This window comes from Diuraphis noxia, unplaced genomic scaffold, assembly GCF_037042655.1.
Source record: "Diuraphis noxia isolate RWA-SAM2 unplaced genomic scaffold, SU_Dnox_SAM2 contig0007, whole genome shotgun sequence".
Classification (NCBI taxonomy): domain Eukaryota; kingdom Metazoa; phylum Arthropoda; class Insecta; order Hemiptera; family Aphididae; genus Diuraphis; species Diuraphis noxia.
In genome coordinates, this window is record NW_028301717.1 from 834,664 (window position 1) to 849,568 (window position 14,905).

Sequence of the window (14,905 nt, forward strand, 5' to 3'; positions counted from 1 at the left end):
AATTGTGAAAATAATTGCCCACATTTAATACCAGGTTGATTTAAGTACTATACTAGATTCTCGACTATCCAAACTTTTTGGATTTATTATTATATTAGAATTATAATATATATTTAGAAAACTAAATAACAGAGCTTTCAGATAATCGAGATTCTATAGTACGATATATAAATTAAAAACTTACAAAAAGCCGCTTATCACTGTAGCACATAAAACAGTTTGTGTAAACGAACTTAGTTCATATTATTTAGTAACAGCCAACAACAAACTTGACTATTTTTAATTTTTTCAATGGTATTTTCAAGTATAGACATGTGCACAATATGGCAAATCCATTAAAATTACAAAAACAAATATGTAGGTAATATGAATATATTTTAAATTTTTAAATAATTAATTAACAACTTATTTGAGGGATTGATATGTATGTGTTAGTCTTCACCATGTTTTACATTAATTCAAATTAAATAAATTATAAAAATAATTATACAATAACTTAACAATCAAACAAAAAAAACATTTTACAGATAAAAAAAAAATTAAGGTTTATATAAAAAAAAAAGTATATGTATATAAAAATTGCAATATAATATTTACAACAAAACATTTCAGTCAGTCTAACTCCAACATTAAAGAAAGTAAAACTAAATACAAATCCAACAAAAGTTTAGACCTAGCTATTAGAATGGAATAAATAGTCACATTAAATAAAAGTCTCAAGTGACCATATTTTTTATGTTTATGGCCAAACTAAGTAAGCAATTTTTGGGGTTACAATTCCCATGATAACACTCGATATCAAGTTGACACTGTGATTATCCAATATTCTTCTTCCGGATATGTGCACAACATCTTTACCAGGGTGTTCTACTATTGCTCCTGTTTTTCGATTATAACCTAAATAAAAATGATATAAACTACTTCACTGGTTTAATATGTATTAATATCACTTCTTAGTTAAAGAACTATTACGATTACCTACGCTTCAATGATAGTTAATAATAATTAATAATATATAGGGCTCTGATTTATAAGTAAATAAATATTTTTACTGTGATTTGATAAATTAATTTAGGTAAGTAACAAATTAATTTCAAGGGATTTCCAATGAAATTAACTATATTTTATTTTACATATTTTGCCATAAGTACAAGTGTTCACAAATTTCTTAATAATTCCATTTTTCCCTACATATTTTGACAATTTGTTCATTTATGATATTTTATTATTTATTAATAATTATTAATTGTATATGATTGTATTTTTCAATTTTCCAGTATTTTCAAAAGTACAAAATAGTAACAAAATAATACCAATTATTAAATTTAATAGACGGTCGATATGTGTTTGATATTTATGACCTCAATAAACAATAGATAACGATTTATTAATACATGTTTGTGTTTGTATTTACATTTTCTGGGTTTAATCTATGTTCGTGTTCATTATTTAAGATAATAAGATAGTTGGGTAAATATTTTTTTTAATTATATTTCATTATATTATTTATTATTATTATTATTTTTTTTTTTTGATAATACATGTTATGAATTTTTAGCACATATTTATGTACTTAAATAACGGATAATACTATTTTAGTAAAATATGTTTCGTTGAATGTTCTGAATATCAAAACAAAAATTATTAAACTTAAAAAGGAAAAAATAGAATTACCACTATATTGTAAGGTGGCACCTAATACTGAATCAACAACGCTGCCAACTAATCCGGCAAAACCTCCAGCTACTATTATTGGCCACTGTACAGGACTTCTGGCCAACATGTCTGTGTCGATTGTATAGATAAGCATTGCATAATTTGCTAATCCGACAGCCATGCCACCCAATAGACTGACAACCAATCCAATTACTGACACACCACCATTTGTACCTGGGCCATAGATTTTACAATTAATAATACTCTAATTATATCAAATACTATCACTATTAAATAATACAAATAATATATAGTATAGTAAAATCAGCGCTTTCCATTTCCGCATAAAAAAGACTCAATGCCACACACATAAATAGTGTATCTCAGTTTTATTAAAATATATTGCTTAATTCCTCACTAAAAAGTAATAATAAAATAAAACTTTTGAGGTGGCTGGAACTGAGTACTAGTGACCAGACATTATTGAGCTATAATAAAACCAAATGGTTCATACTAATATCTGCTATCGAAGAGTTTTGCAGTTATAATATGTGCCACTGAAAAAATAATTTCTTAAAATCAAAAAAAGTCTGAATCAGTTTTAAAGAATTTCTACGAGTGTCCAAATTCAAAGTTATGGTTTTTGCCATGTGAAAAATATATGAATAAATTTGTGAGTGGTAATGGGATATCCACTATTTAATAATTTGTGTGCAATTTTGTCTTATGCTGTGTATTCTGCATATCAGTGCGGCAATGAACAACGCCTAGCCAAATAACTAAGTCTAAACAATCACCTTTGGGAACAGGTTTACCAGTTGTTATTAATATGGGCAAGCCTGTGTCCAAGACTGTTGCTAATTCTGAAGCCCAAGTATCACCGTTACAACTAGAAAAAGCACCTAAATTACACATAAGTACAATTTCAACTTACATTTTCAATATGTGAACCAATAACTTTAGCAAAATCAAATCTTACCAAGAATACCAATGGATAACCAAGAAGGCCGATAATAACGTTTGAAATCAACAGGTAGTTCACCACATCCGACGTCTAAAATGTACAAGAGCGCAAGTTGAGTAGCCATTCCTCCATTACATAACACTTGTATCCAGTTTCTTTGTCCACCTGTTTATTTATAAATGTATTAATAAAAACAAACAATATTAAAATAACTAAAGTATTAACCTTCTTTAAAGTCAGGTTCCAATTGTTTTTTAGTTTTACTCCGAAATTTTGTAGCTCTGGAAGATGTAACAAAAAATGTTAGCAAACATGCCAGAAATCCATAGCTGCTCAGTGTCAATACAAAACCAACAATCACACCTGAATAACATCAAAATTAAATTCATGTTGGTTCTATATTTATAGATTTAAATTGCAGACCAGCGATTCTCAATCTTTTTAAGGCATTAAAACGTTTATAATCGTTATGTTTTAGCAACAATACTAAACACTTACAAATTATTTTATGTATAGCCAACTAAAAAATGTATTGGCAATGCCCCAAGTTGAAAATCGTTAGTTTATAACTATATAATATAGTACTTTACAAGAATACAAACCTAATAGTGCTCCACTTAGGTTTAAACTACGTTTGGTGTAACCCCATACAGCAATAAATAGTGGAATGAAAGTGGATATAAACCATCGAAGAGGTGGAAGTCCTTCTAAAAATTGTATTAACATCTATTTAATAAAATATAATTAATTGACATAGTTCATGTTCTATATTCAATTTAGAATAAGAACAGTACAGGGTCTTGACCAGTTTTCATCGGTAGCGGTCAGATGCTAAAGCACAAGGCAAAGCATCAGAACAGAGCCTATGGGCACAAGTCAACTGCCCAGCATCTTTCTTGTTCTCAAAAGAGCATGGATACTATTAAAAACAGTAAATATCTTAATCCTTTCACTGCTACAGACGCAGTAGCGCCGATCACCTAATTTATCTATGACATATGTTACAATAAATTTTTTATCTAGAATATTATATACCTTTAAACGTAAAAATAAACAATTATACATTACATTACGTATTAGTAGATTCTATGATTTGCATGTGATAGCTAAAATTATAAATATGGGGGATGATGAAGGCCCTTTGATATACAATGTCATAATATATTTTTAGAAATTCGGCACCACTGTACATATGTCCAATCATGTCCAAAACATTTAAACCACTCACTGCTTTAGACATACAAATAAATTTTTATATTTAATATTAACATTGGGTAGTAATCAAATAACTTTAGGAAACCCTGGCTAGCATTACTTTAAACTTAATTAGTTAGATCACATAGATCTCAAAACAAATATTTTGAAAAAAACTTCATTTTATGAATTCATAGGTACACAGATTGCAGAGTATAAATAGTGTAGCAGTAAAAGGATTAATTTAATGATTTAGTAAAATAACAAGAATTCCTAGCCATGTCCAAATATTTATTTAAAAAGATTTATAAAAAAAAACATGAAATAACTATTGTGTTAAGTTTTAATTTTTATAAAGTACTTATCTCTAGAACTTTGATTAGGATTGTTTAATTGTTATGCTTAAGTTGATGAATTTACCATCTAGTTCATTTACATTATCGCCATAAAATTTTCGGAAAACAATATTGCTAATCCATAAGATCATTGACAATGGAATAGAAACCATAGTTAAGGCAACTGATATGGTTGGCTTTGAAACATTCATTTCTTCAGAATCACTTTTAATTTTGACCATGTTGACAGAAGAGAAAAATTGTTCTTGTACACTGAAACAGAGACCAATTTGCCAAGGTATTTACTTCAGAAACAATTATATTATCAACAGTAAAACACTATGCTTCACAACAATATTATTATGTAACATGAAAATTAAGTTTGTAGGTTGATTGTATAGTTGAGTTCAATTAATTTATTCAATAAGATAAAGTTAATAATAATATAGAATGATATCTATAGTATTATTATTATTTGGTTTTTAATTATCTTTACATAAAAACCCACTTTTGGAAACAGTTTAATTGCTATCTATCAACAATTATTGTTATTGTCAAATATCAATTATGTAATTGCACACAACAGTTAGAACTTATAAAGTACCATATAATTATCTTTATTTTGGGAGAAGGTAGTAGGAAATGCTAATGGTTAGTTAAAAATGCATGGTTAAATTACAAAACATTAAAAAATAATAATGAATATCGGTACAATCTACAGTTTTAAATTACTTTTTCACTTATTGATTTTTTACAATATGAGCTATATTAATTAATTATGTTTAAATTGAACTAGAACATTCCAACCTTTTTTTGTAAAAAGTCTGTCTAGCTATGAGGCATGCATTGTTTACACACACTGCGTGGCAATTTAAACTTATTTAAGGTAACTTTAAAGTCTTAAAAAAACTGTTTTAAGCAATTGACCTAATATCATGCAAAAATCAACACACGCGCATAAAAATAATATCAAATTATAGTACTCGAGTACAACTAATTACCTTTCGCAATTCTCACAATATTAGTCAACACTCATTATACAAAATGACTTATAAAATTATCATTGTAAAAATATAGAAGGTTAAAATTTATTTTTCTTATGATTTATAATTATATTATTAATCATTTGATTATATATAAACAAAAGAAAAAAAATAGCTAATTTTTAAGTATCTGACAGCCAATCAGAATCTAAACATTTATAATATAAGTTAATTGTGGTAATTAATTATACTCAATACCCAATGACATTGGTCTAAGTAAACAGTATATTGATGATGTTCAATCAAAAAACAAATAGAACAAAAATGACCATGAGACGTTATGTAGATATAGTATAAAATATTATAATAAAAGTTTCCAATAATATTTTATTATGTTACTGACAACAGGTAGGTACGATTTAAAATAAAAACATTACATTTTTTATGTTTTTGAACGAATCATGTTAAAACGCTTAAAGAACATAAACTTCTCTTCCACAAGTCACAACCTTTAAAACTGTTAAGATTACAATTTCTACGGGCGGGCAGTAAGTTGTAGTCACCTGATCAGCAAAATGAACGGACGAAGTCGACGTGTTTAACAGACGATTGACGGGATAATGAATGTGGTTATTAAATTTAAATATAAATTAAAAAGTGTTGCTCAAACGAGTTAACCATAAAGATTGGAAATCACAATTAAAATTATTTACAAGTCGTGATCCGTACATGATTATAATTATTATTAAAAATTGCTACTAATTACAATACAAAAGCGATATAGGTAATAATAAATTTAAACTTTGAACGCACATGAGCGGCGCGGCGGCTCGTTGTAATCACAATAGAGAATAATTGTAATGTTGCTTGTAGAAAATATGTAGACTGTAGGATATAGGTATTCGCACAATCTCACTATAATATTTGTAGTTATTTTGGGTATAATGAATTAAGAATTATTGGTGACGGAGAAAACAGCCAACTGAGCCAACCTAAGCGGGCTGCTGCTGTCTGCTCTATAAGCAACGCACACAAAAATCAGCAGCAAATAAATACGTCATAACTCATAATATTTTATTATTATTTTGATTGATTATCTATTAAGCGGTCATCTCGTTATCAGTGTCTTCGCTTTAAACAGCTGCCGTTGGTCGAGATAACACTGTTTATTTTGGTATTGCCAAATATGGAGTGTTTGTCCGCGTAGCGCAGCAGTAAATGAGCATTACAGTATTACTATTACAGTCACAGTGCGTAGGATTTCCAGCATCTGCCTGGCCGTCCGCACCGATCTAGGCCAATTTCCTGGTGCGATTTCTGTCCGCGTGTCCAGAGGTTTCGTTCACATAATCGATGGAAGACATATTCCAGTGGTGCCGTGAAGGCATCGCCATGCAAGTGCGGGTTTGGCTCGATGACACTGAACACGACATGAACCACGGGTGAGTTAAATGTTGAACATTCCTCCACGGTAAGGTGGGCGGAATGTGATGATCATCAGACATTTTTACTCTTTGCTGTACGTTTCTAGGGACGATCACGGATTCAGTCCGTTGCACTGGGCCGCCAAAGAGGGCCATCTGAAGATCGTCGAGATGCTGGTGCAGAGGGGCGCCCGCATAAATTCTACGAATCGAGGCGATGATACACCTCTGCACTTGGCCGCAGCCCATGGTCACCATGAAATCGTTCATCTGGTGTGTGTCTAACTATTTTGTTGCGTCTCCAAGTTTCTATGTTTGGTATTGATATAAAGTATAATAGCTAAGGTAGTGTTTCCTCGTGTTTTAGTTGTTGAAAAACCGAGCAGACATTAATTTCACAAACGAACACGGTAACACTCCATTACACTACGCTTGCTTCTGGGGCTATGAAGCAATAGCCGAAGAACTTATTGAAAATGGTGCATTAGCTGCTTTGGCTAATAAAGACGGAGACACTCCGCTAGACAAGGGAAAAGGACCAATTTTAAAACATTTAAAAGGTATTGAGTACTATTGTTGGTAAATGCATTTTTCTAACTATCATAACTGATAACATTAAAAAGTAAAAACAAATTGATTACAGATTTAGCCTTGCAATCTGGACAAGATCTTACTAAAATCAATTTCAAGGATCAAAGTTGGTTAGGTTTGAAAACGAGAAGCAGTAAGTTAATTTATTATCACAATATTTTTAAGTACAACATATTTATTTACTGTTATAAATTTAAAATAAGTTATGTGTTGAACTTAGTTTACCCATATTTATTTTGCTGATGATATTTCTAATACATATAGTATAGATCTTTATTACAAAACTTATTCGGTAATCATCTGTTACTTTTGATGTATTCAAAGTTTTATTTATTTTATATTATCATTGTAAATTTACATGAATAATTTATTAAATTTATATTCAATTATTTTATAAATTGTTTAGGAGATGCTACATTATCACGACATAAAGGAATAAACTTGAGTGATCTTTACTTGCACACAAAAATGGCTACTTCACCCAGTGGAGAAACATGGCGTGGTCATTGGCAGAAGAATGACATTGTTGCCAAAGTGTTGGCCGTTCGACAATGTACTCCTCGAATTTCCAGAGATTTTAATGAAGAATTCCCAAAACTGAGGTAATAATTTTCAAATTGATTGTTTATTTTCATACAATTATTTTAATAAATTAATTTTCCTTTTGTTTGTAGAATATTCTCACACCCAAATGTGTTGCCAGTGATTGGATGTTGTAACTCCCCTCCTAATTTGGTGGTTATTAGTCAGTATATGCCTTGGGGCTCGCTCCATACTTTATTGCATGAAGGAGCGAGAGTTACAGTGGACACAGCCTTAGCACTTAGACTCGCAGTAGATGTTTCTAGGGCTATGGCGTTTTTGCATAGTTTAGAAAGGAGTATACCACAATTTCATCTTAATAGTCATCATATAATGGTATATTTAATTTTAAGATTTTTGTTTAATTAAATTCATGTGTGCTTATTATTATTAATCCATAGATTGACGAGGACCTTACAGCCAGGATAAATATGGCAGATGCTAAATTTTCATTCCAAGAAAAGGCAAGGGTATATTATCCCGGATGGATGTCTCCTGAGGGTAAATATTTGGATTTAATATAATTTTCTTCCATTAGATATTTGTGACATTTAAAGTATCCTAAATATAATGACATTGTTATACAAGTACAGTAGAACTTCCATATAGCGGTCACTGAAGGGACTGTAAATAATGACCGCTATTTAGAGGTGCCTGTCCTACAGAGGTGACCGTTAACAGAAGTTCAAAACCTTCCAGTTCCAGGTGACCGCTATATAGAGGTCATACAAATTTTAAAAATAAAACACCAATATTAAAATAACCCATATGAATATGGGTATTAAAAATCTAATTAAAAATAATAATTTTCCATTTGATATACTTTTAAATGTTGACCGTTAATAAGAGTGCCCGCTATTTAGAAGTATTAATGTATTTTTCCTATAACACTCGACGGGACCAAACAAATTGACCGTTACATAGAGGTGACCGTCCTATAGAGGTGACCGTTAACGGAAGTTTTACTGTATATAAAAATTGTTAAGTTGTATTTCTTGTTATTTCTAGCTTTACACAAAAAACGAATTGATACTAATTCAGAAGCATGCGACATGTGGAGTTTTTCTATTCTTCTATGGGAATTAGCTACTCGAGAAATTCCATTTTCTCACTTATCGCCAATGGAAATAGGGATGAAGGTATGATTTTTAATATTTCTGTATTAAAAATACTTAACTATATCAGTTTTATTTTTAGGTGGCTTTGGAGGGTTTAAGAGTGTCTATTCCATCTGATATTTCGCCACATCTCACCAAACTTATTAAAATATGTATGAATGAGGATCCAGGCAAGAGGCCAACTTTTGACATGGTGCTTCCAATTTTGGATAAAATGAAAAGATAATAATAAAAAGTAACAAAATTCTTCAGTGCTATAGTGGAAGAAGAAATCTTAACAAAATAGGGCACTAACTTATTCACAAAAGTATCTATTTCAAAACCAGTGTATCTCAAGTGATTATTTATATTTATAAAATACACATATAGTGAAAACTCTTTATAACGAAAAACTCTATATTACGTAAATACTATTAAGTTAACTTATAACGGCTGGTTTGATTTTAAACCTATTAATAATTACTCTCTATTACGAAAACTCTCAATATCGAAAGAAATCACATGGTCCCTTCAGATTCGTTATAGAGAATTTTCATTGTATTTTAATTTTGTTAGAACGTTCATTATTCTATTTTTATAATAATTACTTTTTAAACAACAAAGTTGAAATCAAATATTAATGTTCTATTTTTTTCAAAAATGTAGATAATGAATGTTAGAATTTTACAGTGAAATATTCAATACTTTGGACTACTTTAATATTCCAGCGTGAGCTTCCTGTACTATGCAAACTAATAAAGACTTTAATGTTGACTATTTATTAACACTAGGTAATTACTAATTAGTAATTAATTATTAAATATTTCATATTTTTAATAAACAAACCCTAGTTACAACACTGTATTTCTGTTTCAGAGTTGAACAAGTAATTTTTTTCTCTTATTGATATTTTACTGGTACAATTTAAATAAATGTAACATACACTCTCTCTAGATATAATAAGTTTCTGTTATAGTTGTCTATTATAGATGCAGTAAGTAATATCAAAACTTAAATTGATTTTTGCTTCAAGGTATATTTTCTTATTAAGTGGTTATAATAATATCATGTATATCCAACATTCTAATGACTATAGCTGTATTAGACAATATTAAATCAAAAGTTTATTATAATGTTTCAAGTCAAAGTAACCTACTACAAATTCTAAAGTTGAGTGGAAATGAAATATTTTCATTAAATCCACACAAAACATTTTGTTTGTTCAATACTAAGTTACTTATGGGGAGAAAAATTATTCATATGATATTGATTGGTTACAGTATACAGTTGGTGTAATTAGGAATTAATATGAGCTTACATTTTATGTACTTAACTTGTTTTTATATAACTTATTATGATTAATTTTAGTTTTGACAAACTCAATAATTTATATTAGATTTAAACATATATTTTAAAAATTAATATTTTTGTTAAATATACATAATATATTATTTTATATAGGCAACGGCAGTTTTTGTCAATTATTGTTAATGTTATGCCTTATGCAGTTATGCTGTTCTGCACAAATTGATATTATTTCACGATGGTAAACACATCGCGTGCCTTATTATAAAGTTTGTTAAAATAAATTATAGTACCGCTAATAATTGTGAAATAATAATAATAAAACGTATTACTAATCGAAATATGTTGTTGATTTTGTTAACCGATTTTCCCATTATTCCGTTGCCGTTCCTATACAGTTCGATACGAACCATCGAAATACCCTCGGGGATAATATAATTGAAATTATTGTGTGTTTAAATATTTAATGCGTGCACATACATGAATATACTCGTATTACAAATTTAAAATATCAAACACGCTAATCCGCTTTTTGTCGAAGTCTCGTCAAATGTTAAAAACGTATTTTTACTATTTCACATAGTTAGTATCTATAGAATTTATTTTATGTTACGCAAAAGACACCCCGTCGAAACTAAAATGCACAGCACGAGAAAAAACGAAAACGAGCAGCTGGAGAACCTGCTCAGCCAATATTTCAGAGCCGTACGTTATGTTTTCGAATTTCTACTAATAGTGTGGTACATAATTATTCAGCGCTGTAAGCGTTATCTATATACTTATCTATTTAATGTGAATTGCTTACTGCTCTATAGGTAAAGGTACATTCTATAATGTAAGAGACGAGGGATACGATTTTCCTTACTTTAGTTAACCGACTGCCGCGACTTAAAAAATGTCTTCGTACAAAAAGATGACGGTGTAGGGCAGGGCCTTGCGGTATGTGACTGTCCTAGCGATTTTATAGTGCCCGAAAATAAAACTTATATAGGTAGTTCGTATAAAGACGGATATTATGTTAAAAACTGCGAGCTAGAATGGCATGGATTGGAAACGATGGATTAATACCCTTATTTGTGGGTATCTTTTTTAAATAATAGTTACCTATACCCAACATCTATGAACTAAATTCAGTATGAAACTATAATCACACATTTTCGATTAAATTAAAATAACGTATAGGTACACTCAAATATTGTGACCCATGAAAAATTTATGTTTGTTTTTTTTAGCTCTTGACACGAAAAAAGTTGACGACTCATGATCTAGCATCCGTTTTTCTTATTTATACGACTTAAATTGTATTACACCTCTACTGCAGACGTATAATTTGTTGTAGTTAGATAGATGCCAAAATGCACTCTGCACTAAAAATTAAATAATATTAAAATCTGTGTGGTTGAAGAAAATATAAAATAATGTTTTTTTTTTGCTTGGATAATAAAATAAGTTTAATATTGAATGGAATTTTCGAAGAAATCTTGGGTAAAGAAGAACGAGGCGAGTTGTGTTAACAATTTGGGGTAGTTATAGTCGTAGGGGTGATGAGAGAGAAGTGTGAATAAATCAGAAGTAGGTGTAGGATAAGTTAAGGCTAAAATGCACTTTACCACGCCCCTCACGAATTTCAAATTTTTTTAAAAAAACTATGTTTTTCATACTGGTTTAGGAATTGTTTGAATTTTTTTGCGGAAACCATTATTTTGGAAGTTATAGCCTTCCAAAGTTTACGATTTTACGTTTATACGCATGTGCGCTACACTATAATTTACTGCCCCACAGAACAACTCGAGGTTTGACGACTGTAGCCGGCAGACGAAGGAAGGTTCCTTTAGTTTGAAGACCGGAGCCACTTGTGTGTTACTTTAACTAACAAGGTTCAGTTTACTTGTTAGGTCATTCCATAGCTAGAAGAAAGATAATTCGTCTGCCGGTAGGGCATGGACCCCCCCCCCCCACGAATGAATATATACTCTGTTCAGGTTAAGAGTGCCCAGTCGCTCCGACGAAAACTAGTACTGTTCGCGCATGCATTTTGCTACTGGTCACAGGGAGCGCTGGGGTATGCTGACGCCAGCGCGCATCGCGTGATTATACGTAGTAAACGTAGTATCACAAAAAAAATAAAAAAATAAATAAAATAAATAAATAAATAAAAACATTTTTTTTTTAATTTGTAATTATTCAAAAAAAAAATGTAAATGTATTTGTATATCATTTGGATTAGAATATATTATAATATGTTACACGACGGAGAAAAGATATTTTGTTTTTATAACAAGTTGTATACACGGCGGAGCGCCGCCGGAATCCGACAGTTGACGGCGGCGGTCGTACAATGCCGACCAATCACAGAGCGTCTGATGTCGCCTGGGGGGTCTGACAGTTGCGGCTGCTCAGTATGCATGCGCGAGTTTGGGCACTCTTAACTTGAACAGAGTATAGCTAATTATCGAAAATGGTGCATCCATAACACTGTTATAGTATTATTCATTATTATTATTATTATTATGTTTCAATGATTTAAACGATACGTATGTCTATATAATATGAGCGTATAATAGTGGGTAATAAGCATGGACGGATTGGGCCATCGGGAAATCGGGAAATTCCTGATGGGCCGCGTGCTAACTAGTTGACAGGGCCGCTGCATGCGCTACCAAACAACGGCTGTAACAGCTCCATTTCGCCAGCATGTACATATGCGAAATTTTGAATTTTTTTATATACATTATTTTGCGGACTAGATTTTGATTTTTGCGGACAATTAGTTTTTTAGCAAATAAAAAAAAACTGTTTACATGCTGGTGAAATGTTGCGAAAAATAAAAAATCAATTTTTTACTATACCATCATTTTGCGGATAATTTGCGTGATTTTGCGGACTAGGTTTCATTTTTTTCGGACTAGTTTTTTAACAAACCATAAAAAACTGTTAAAAAATTAAAAAAAACTACTTATTTCATTTTTTATTTTATAAATTGTTTTGCGGATAATTTGCGTGATTTCGTTGACGAATCAAATTTACTTAACAAACATTTTAATATACCATATTTAATTTATTTTTATAAAATAACAGCACAATTTCTAATAATCTTTAATAGTTTCTCTAGTGTATAAAAGTATTTGTACACCGCATTTTGTCAACTTTGATATGGGTATTGGTTTCTGTTTTTGTGAAGCAAGTGGTTTTTTAAATATGGTTTATTTGCGAAAATTCTAACCCTCAATAATTAAAAATTAGTCTGCAAAATTGAACAATTTATCCATAACATTAGAGGATACTAAAAAAATGTGGCATTGGGGATTTCAAAATTCAAAGTGCCAAGAATAACAAAAAATAATTAAAGAAAAATGGGAATTTTTACGCAAAATCAATTTTTGAAAAAATTAATTTTAGATATTGGTGTAACTCTAAAACAAATTACCTTAGAAACATGAAATTGTTACAGAATGTGTTAACTTTCATTTTCTACACATGATTAAATTTTCAAAATATTTCAAATCTTTTTAAGTTATTTATAGACATTTTAAATTTTCAATCTTTTTAGTTGTTTAAGAACTGGTAATGGGCATTATTTAGCAGTTGCACAAAGGTATGATGATTTTAAACAGAAACCAATACCCATATCAAAGTTGACAAAATGCGGTGTACAAATACTTTTATACACTAGAGAAACTATTAAAGATTATTAGAAATTGTGCTGTTATTTTATAAAAATAAATTAAATATGGTATATTAAAATGTTTGTTAAGTAAATTTGATTCGTCAACGAAATCACGCAAATTATCCGCAAAACAATTTTGAAATAAAAAATGAAATAGGTATTTTTTAATTTATTTAACAGTTTTTTTTATTTTATAAAAAACTAATTGTCCGCAAAAATCGAAATCTAGTCCGAAAAATCACGCAAATTATCCGCAAAATGATTATAAAATAAAAAATGAAATAAGTAGTTTTTTAAATTTTTTAACAGTTTTTTATGGTTTGTTAAAAAACTAGTTGTCCGAAAAAAATGAAACCTAGTCTGCAAAATCACGCAAATTATCCGCAAAATGATGGTATACCTAGTAAAAAATTGATTTTTTATTTTTCGCAACATTTAACCAGCATGTAAGCAGTTTTTTTTTATTTGCTAAAAAACTAATTGTCCGCAAAAATCGAAATCTAGTCCGCAAAATCACGCAAATTATCCGCAAAATGATGGTATAGTAAAAAATGAAATAAGTAGTTTTTTAATTTTTTTTAACAGTTTTCTATGGTTTGTTAAAAAACTAGTTGTCCGCAAAAAAGAAACCTAGTCCGCAGAATTACGCAAATTATCCGCAAAATGATTATAAAATAAAAAATGAAATAAGTAGTTTTTTAAATTTTTTTAACAGTTTTTTATGGTTTGTTAAAAAACTAGTTGTCCGCAAAAAATGAAACCTAGTCCGCAAAATCACGCAAATTATCCGCAAAATGATGGTATAGTAAAAAATTGATTTTTTATTTTTCGCAACATTTCACCAGCATGTAAACAGTTTTTTTTTATTTGCTAAAAAACTAATTGTCCGCAAAATCACGCAAAATATCCGAAAAAGAATGTATATAAAAAAATTCAAAATTTCACATATGTACAATGTACATGCTGGCGAAATGGAGCTGGCTGTAACCTGTCGCAAATTAAATTTTAAAATTTATAGATTTTTATAAATACGATTTTAAATTTTATTCATATCAATTATTGCAAATTAGAAAGCAATAAGTCAATAACCAAAATATGGATAATAAA

General features: G+C 29.8%; 2 protein-coding genes across 13 annotated transcripts; one reads left to right on the plus strand and one right to left on the minus strand.

Annotated features, from left to right (window-relative positions):
* Positions 1-354: 354 nt before the first annotated feature.
* Positions 355-6,198, minus strand: LOC149054343 (transmembrane protein 19-like). 7 transcript variants are annotated; one of them, XM_089230300.1, is made up of 8 exons: positions 5,946-6,195; positions 4,251-4,422; positions 3,223-3,346; positions 2,846-2,983; positions 2,636-2,785; positions 2,454-2,558; positions 1,675-1,890; positions 355-897 (listed from the first exon to the last, which is right to left on the minus strand). In XM_089230300.1, the coding sequence occupies exons 2-8, from the start codon at positions 4,389-4,391 to the stop codon at positions 740-742; spliced, it is 1,032 nt and encodes a 343-aa protein (XP_089086426.1). In that variant the 5' UTR covers positions 4,392-4,422; positions 5,946-6,195; the 3' UTR covers positions 355-739. The 7 variants fall into 7 exon arrangements, with proteins under 7 accessions (XP_089086426.1, XP_089086427.1, XP_089086428.1 ...); XM_089230301.1 differs by lacking the exon at positions 5,946-6,195 and adding an exon at positions 5,696-5,927; XM_089230302.1 differs by lacking the exon at positions 5,946-6,195 and adding an exon at positions 5,570-5,708.
* Positions 6,199-6,316: 118 nt separating this feature from the next.
* On the plus strand, positions 6,317-10,472 carry LOC149054344 (scaffold protein ILK-like). Of its 6 annotated transcripts, none has more exons than XR_016192277.1 (11): positions 6,317-6,574; positions 6,664-6,829; positions 6,924-7,116; positions 7,200-7,280; positions 7,554-7,749; positions 7,822-8,065; positions 8,131-8,230; positions 8,738-8,868; positions 8,927-9,183; positions 9,493-9,617; positions 9,703-10,472. XR_016192277.1 is itself a non-coding variant. In XM_089230297.1 (9 exons), exons 1-9 carry the CDS (start codon positions 6,486-6,488, stop codon positions 9,071-9,073), a joined length of 1,347 nt encoding a protein of 448 aa, XP_089086423.1. In that variant the 5' UTR covers positions 6,317-6,485; the 3' UTR covers positions 9,074-10,472. The 6 variants fall into 6 exon arrangements, 1 of the variants encoding a protein (XP_089086423.1); XR_016192278.1 differs by having other exon boundaries at positions 9,517-9,617; XR_016192274.1 differs by having other exon boundaries at positions 8,927-9,617.
* The last annotated feature ends 4,433 nt before the right edge of the window (positions 10,473-14,905 follow it).

Excerpts from the sequence above, each read along its gene's own strand:
- LOC149054343 (XM_089230300.1), bottom strand. The coding sequence starts at position 4,391 with ATGGTCAAAATTAAAAGTGATTCTGAAGAAATGAATGTTTCAAAGCCA. Across the intron at positions 3,347-4,250 it reads GAAAATTTTATGGCGATAAT|ATGTTAATACAATTTTTAGA; the intron begins GTAAATGAACTA and ends TTTATTAAATAG. Across the intron at positions 898-1,674 it reads TGCCACCTTACAATATAGTG|GTTATAATCGAAAAACAGGA; the intron begins GTAATTCTATTT and ends ATTTTTATTTAG.
- LOC149054344 (XM_089230297.1), top strand. The coding sequence starts at position 6,486 with ATGGAAGACATATTCCAGTGGTGCCGTGAAGGCATCGCCATGCAAGTG. Across the intron at positions 7,750-7,821 it reads GAAGAATTCCCAAAACTGAG|AATATTCTCACACCCAAATG; the intron begins GTAATAATTTTC and ends TTTTGTTTGTAG. Across the intron at positions 8,066-8,130 it reads TTAATAGTCATCATATAATG|ATTGACGAGGACCTTACAGC; the intron begins GTATATTTAATT and ends ATTAATCCATAG.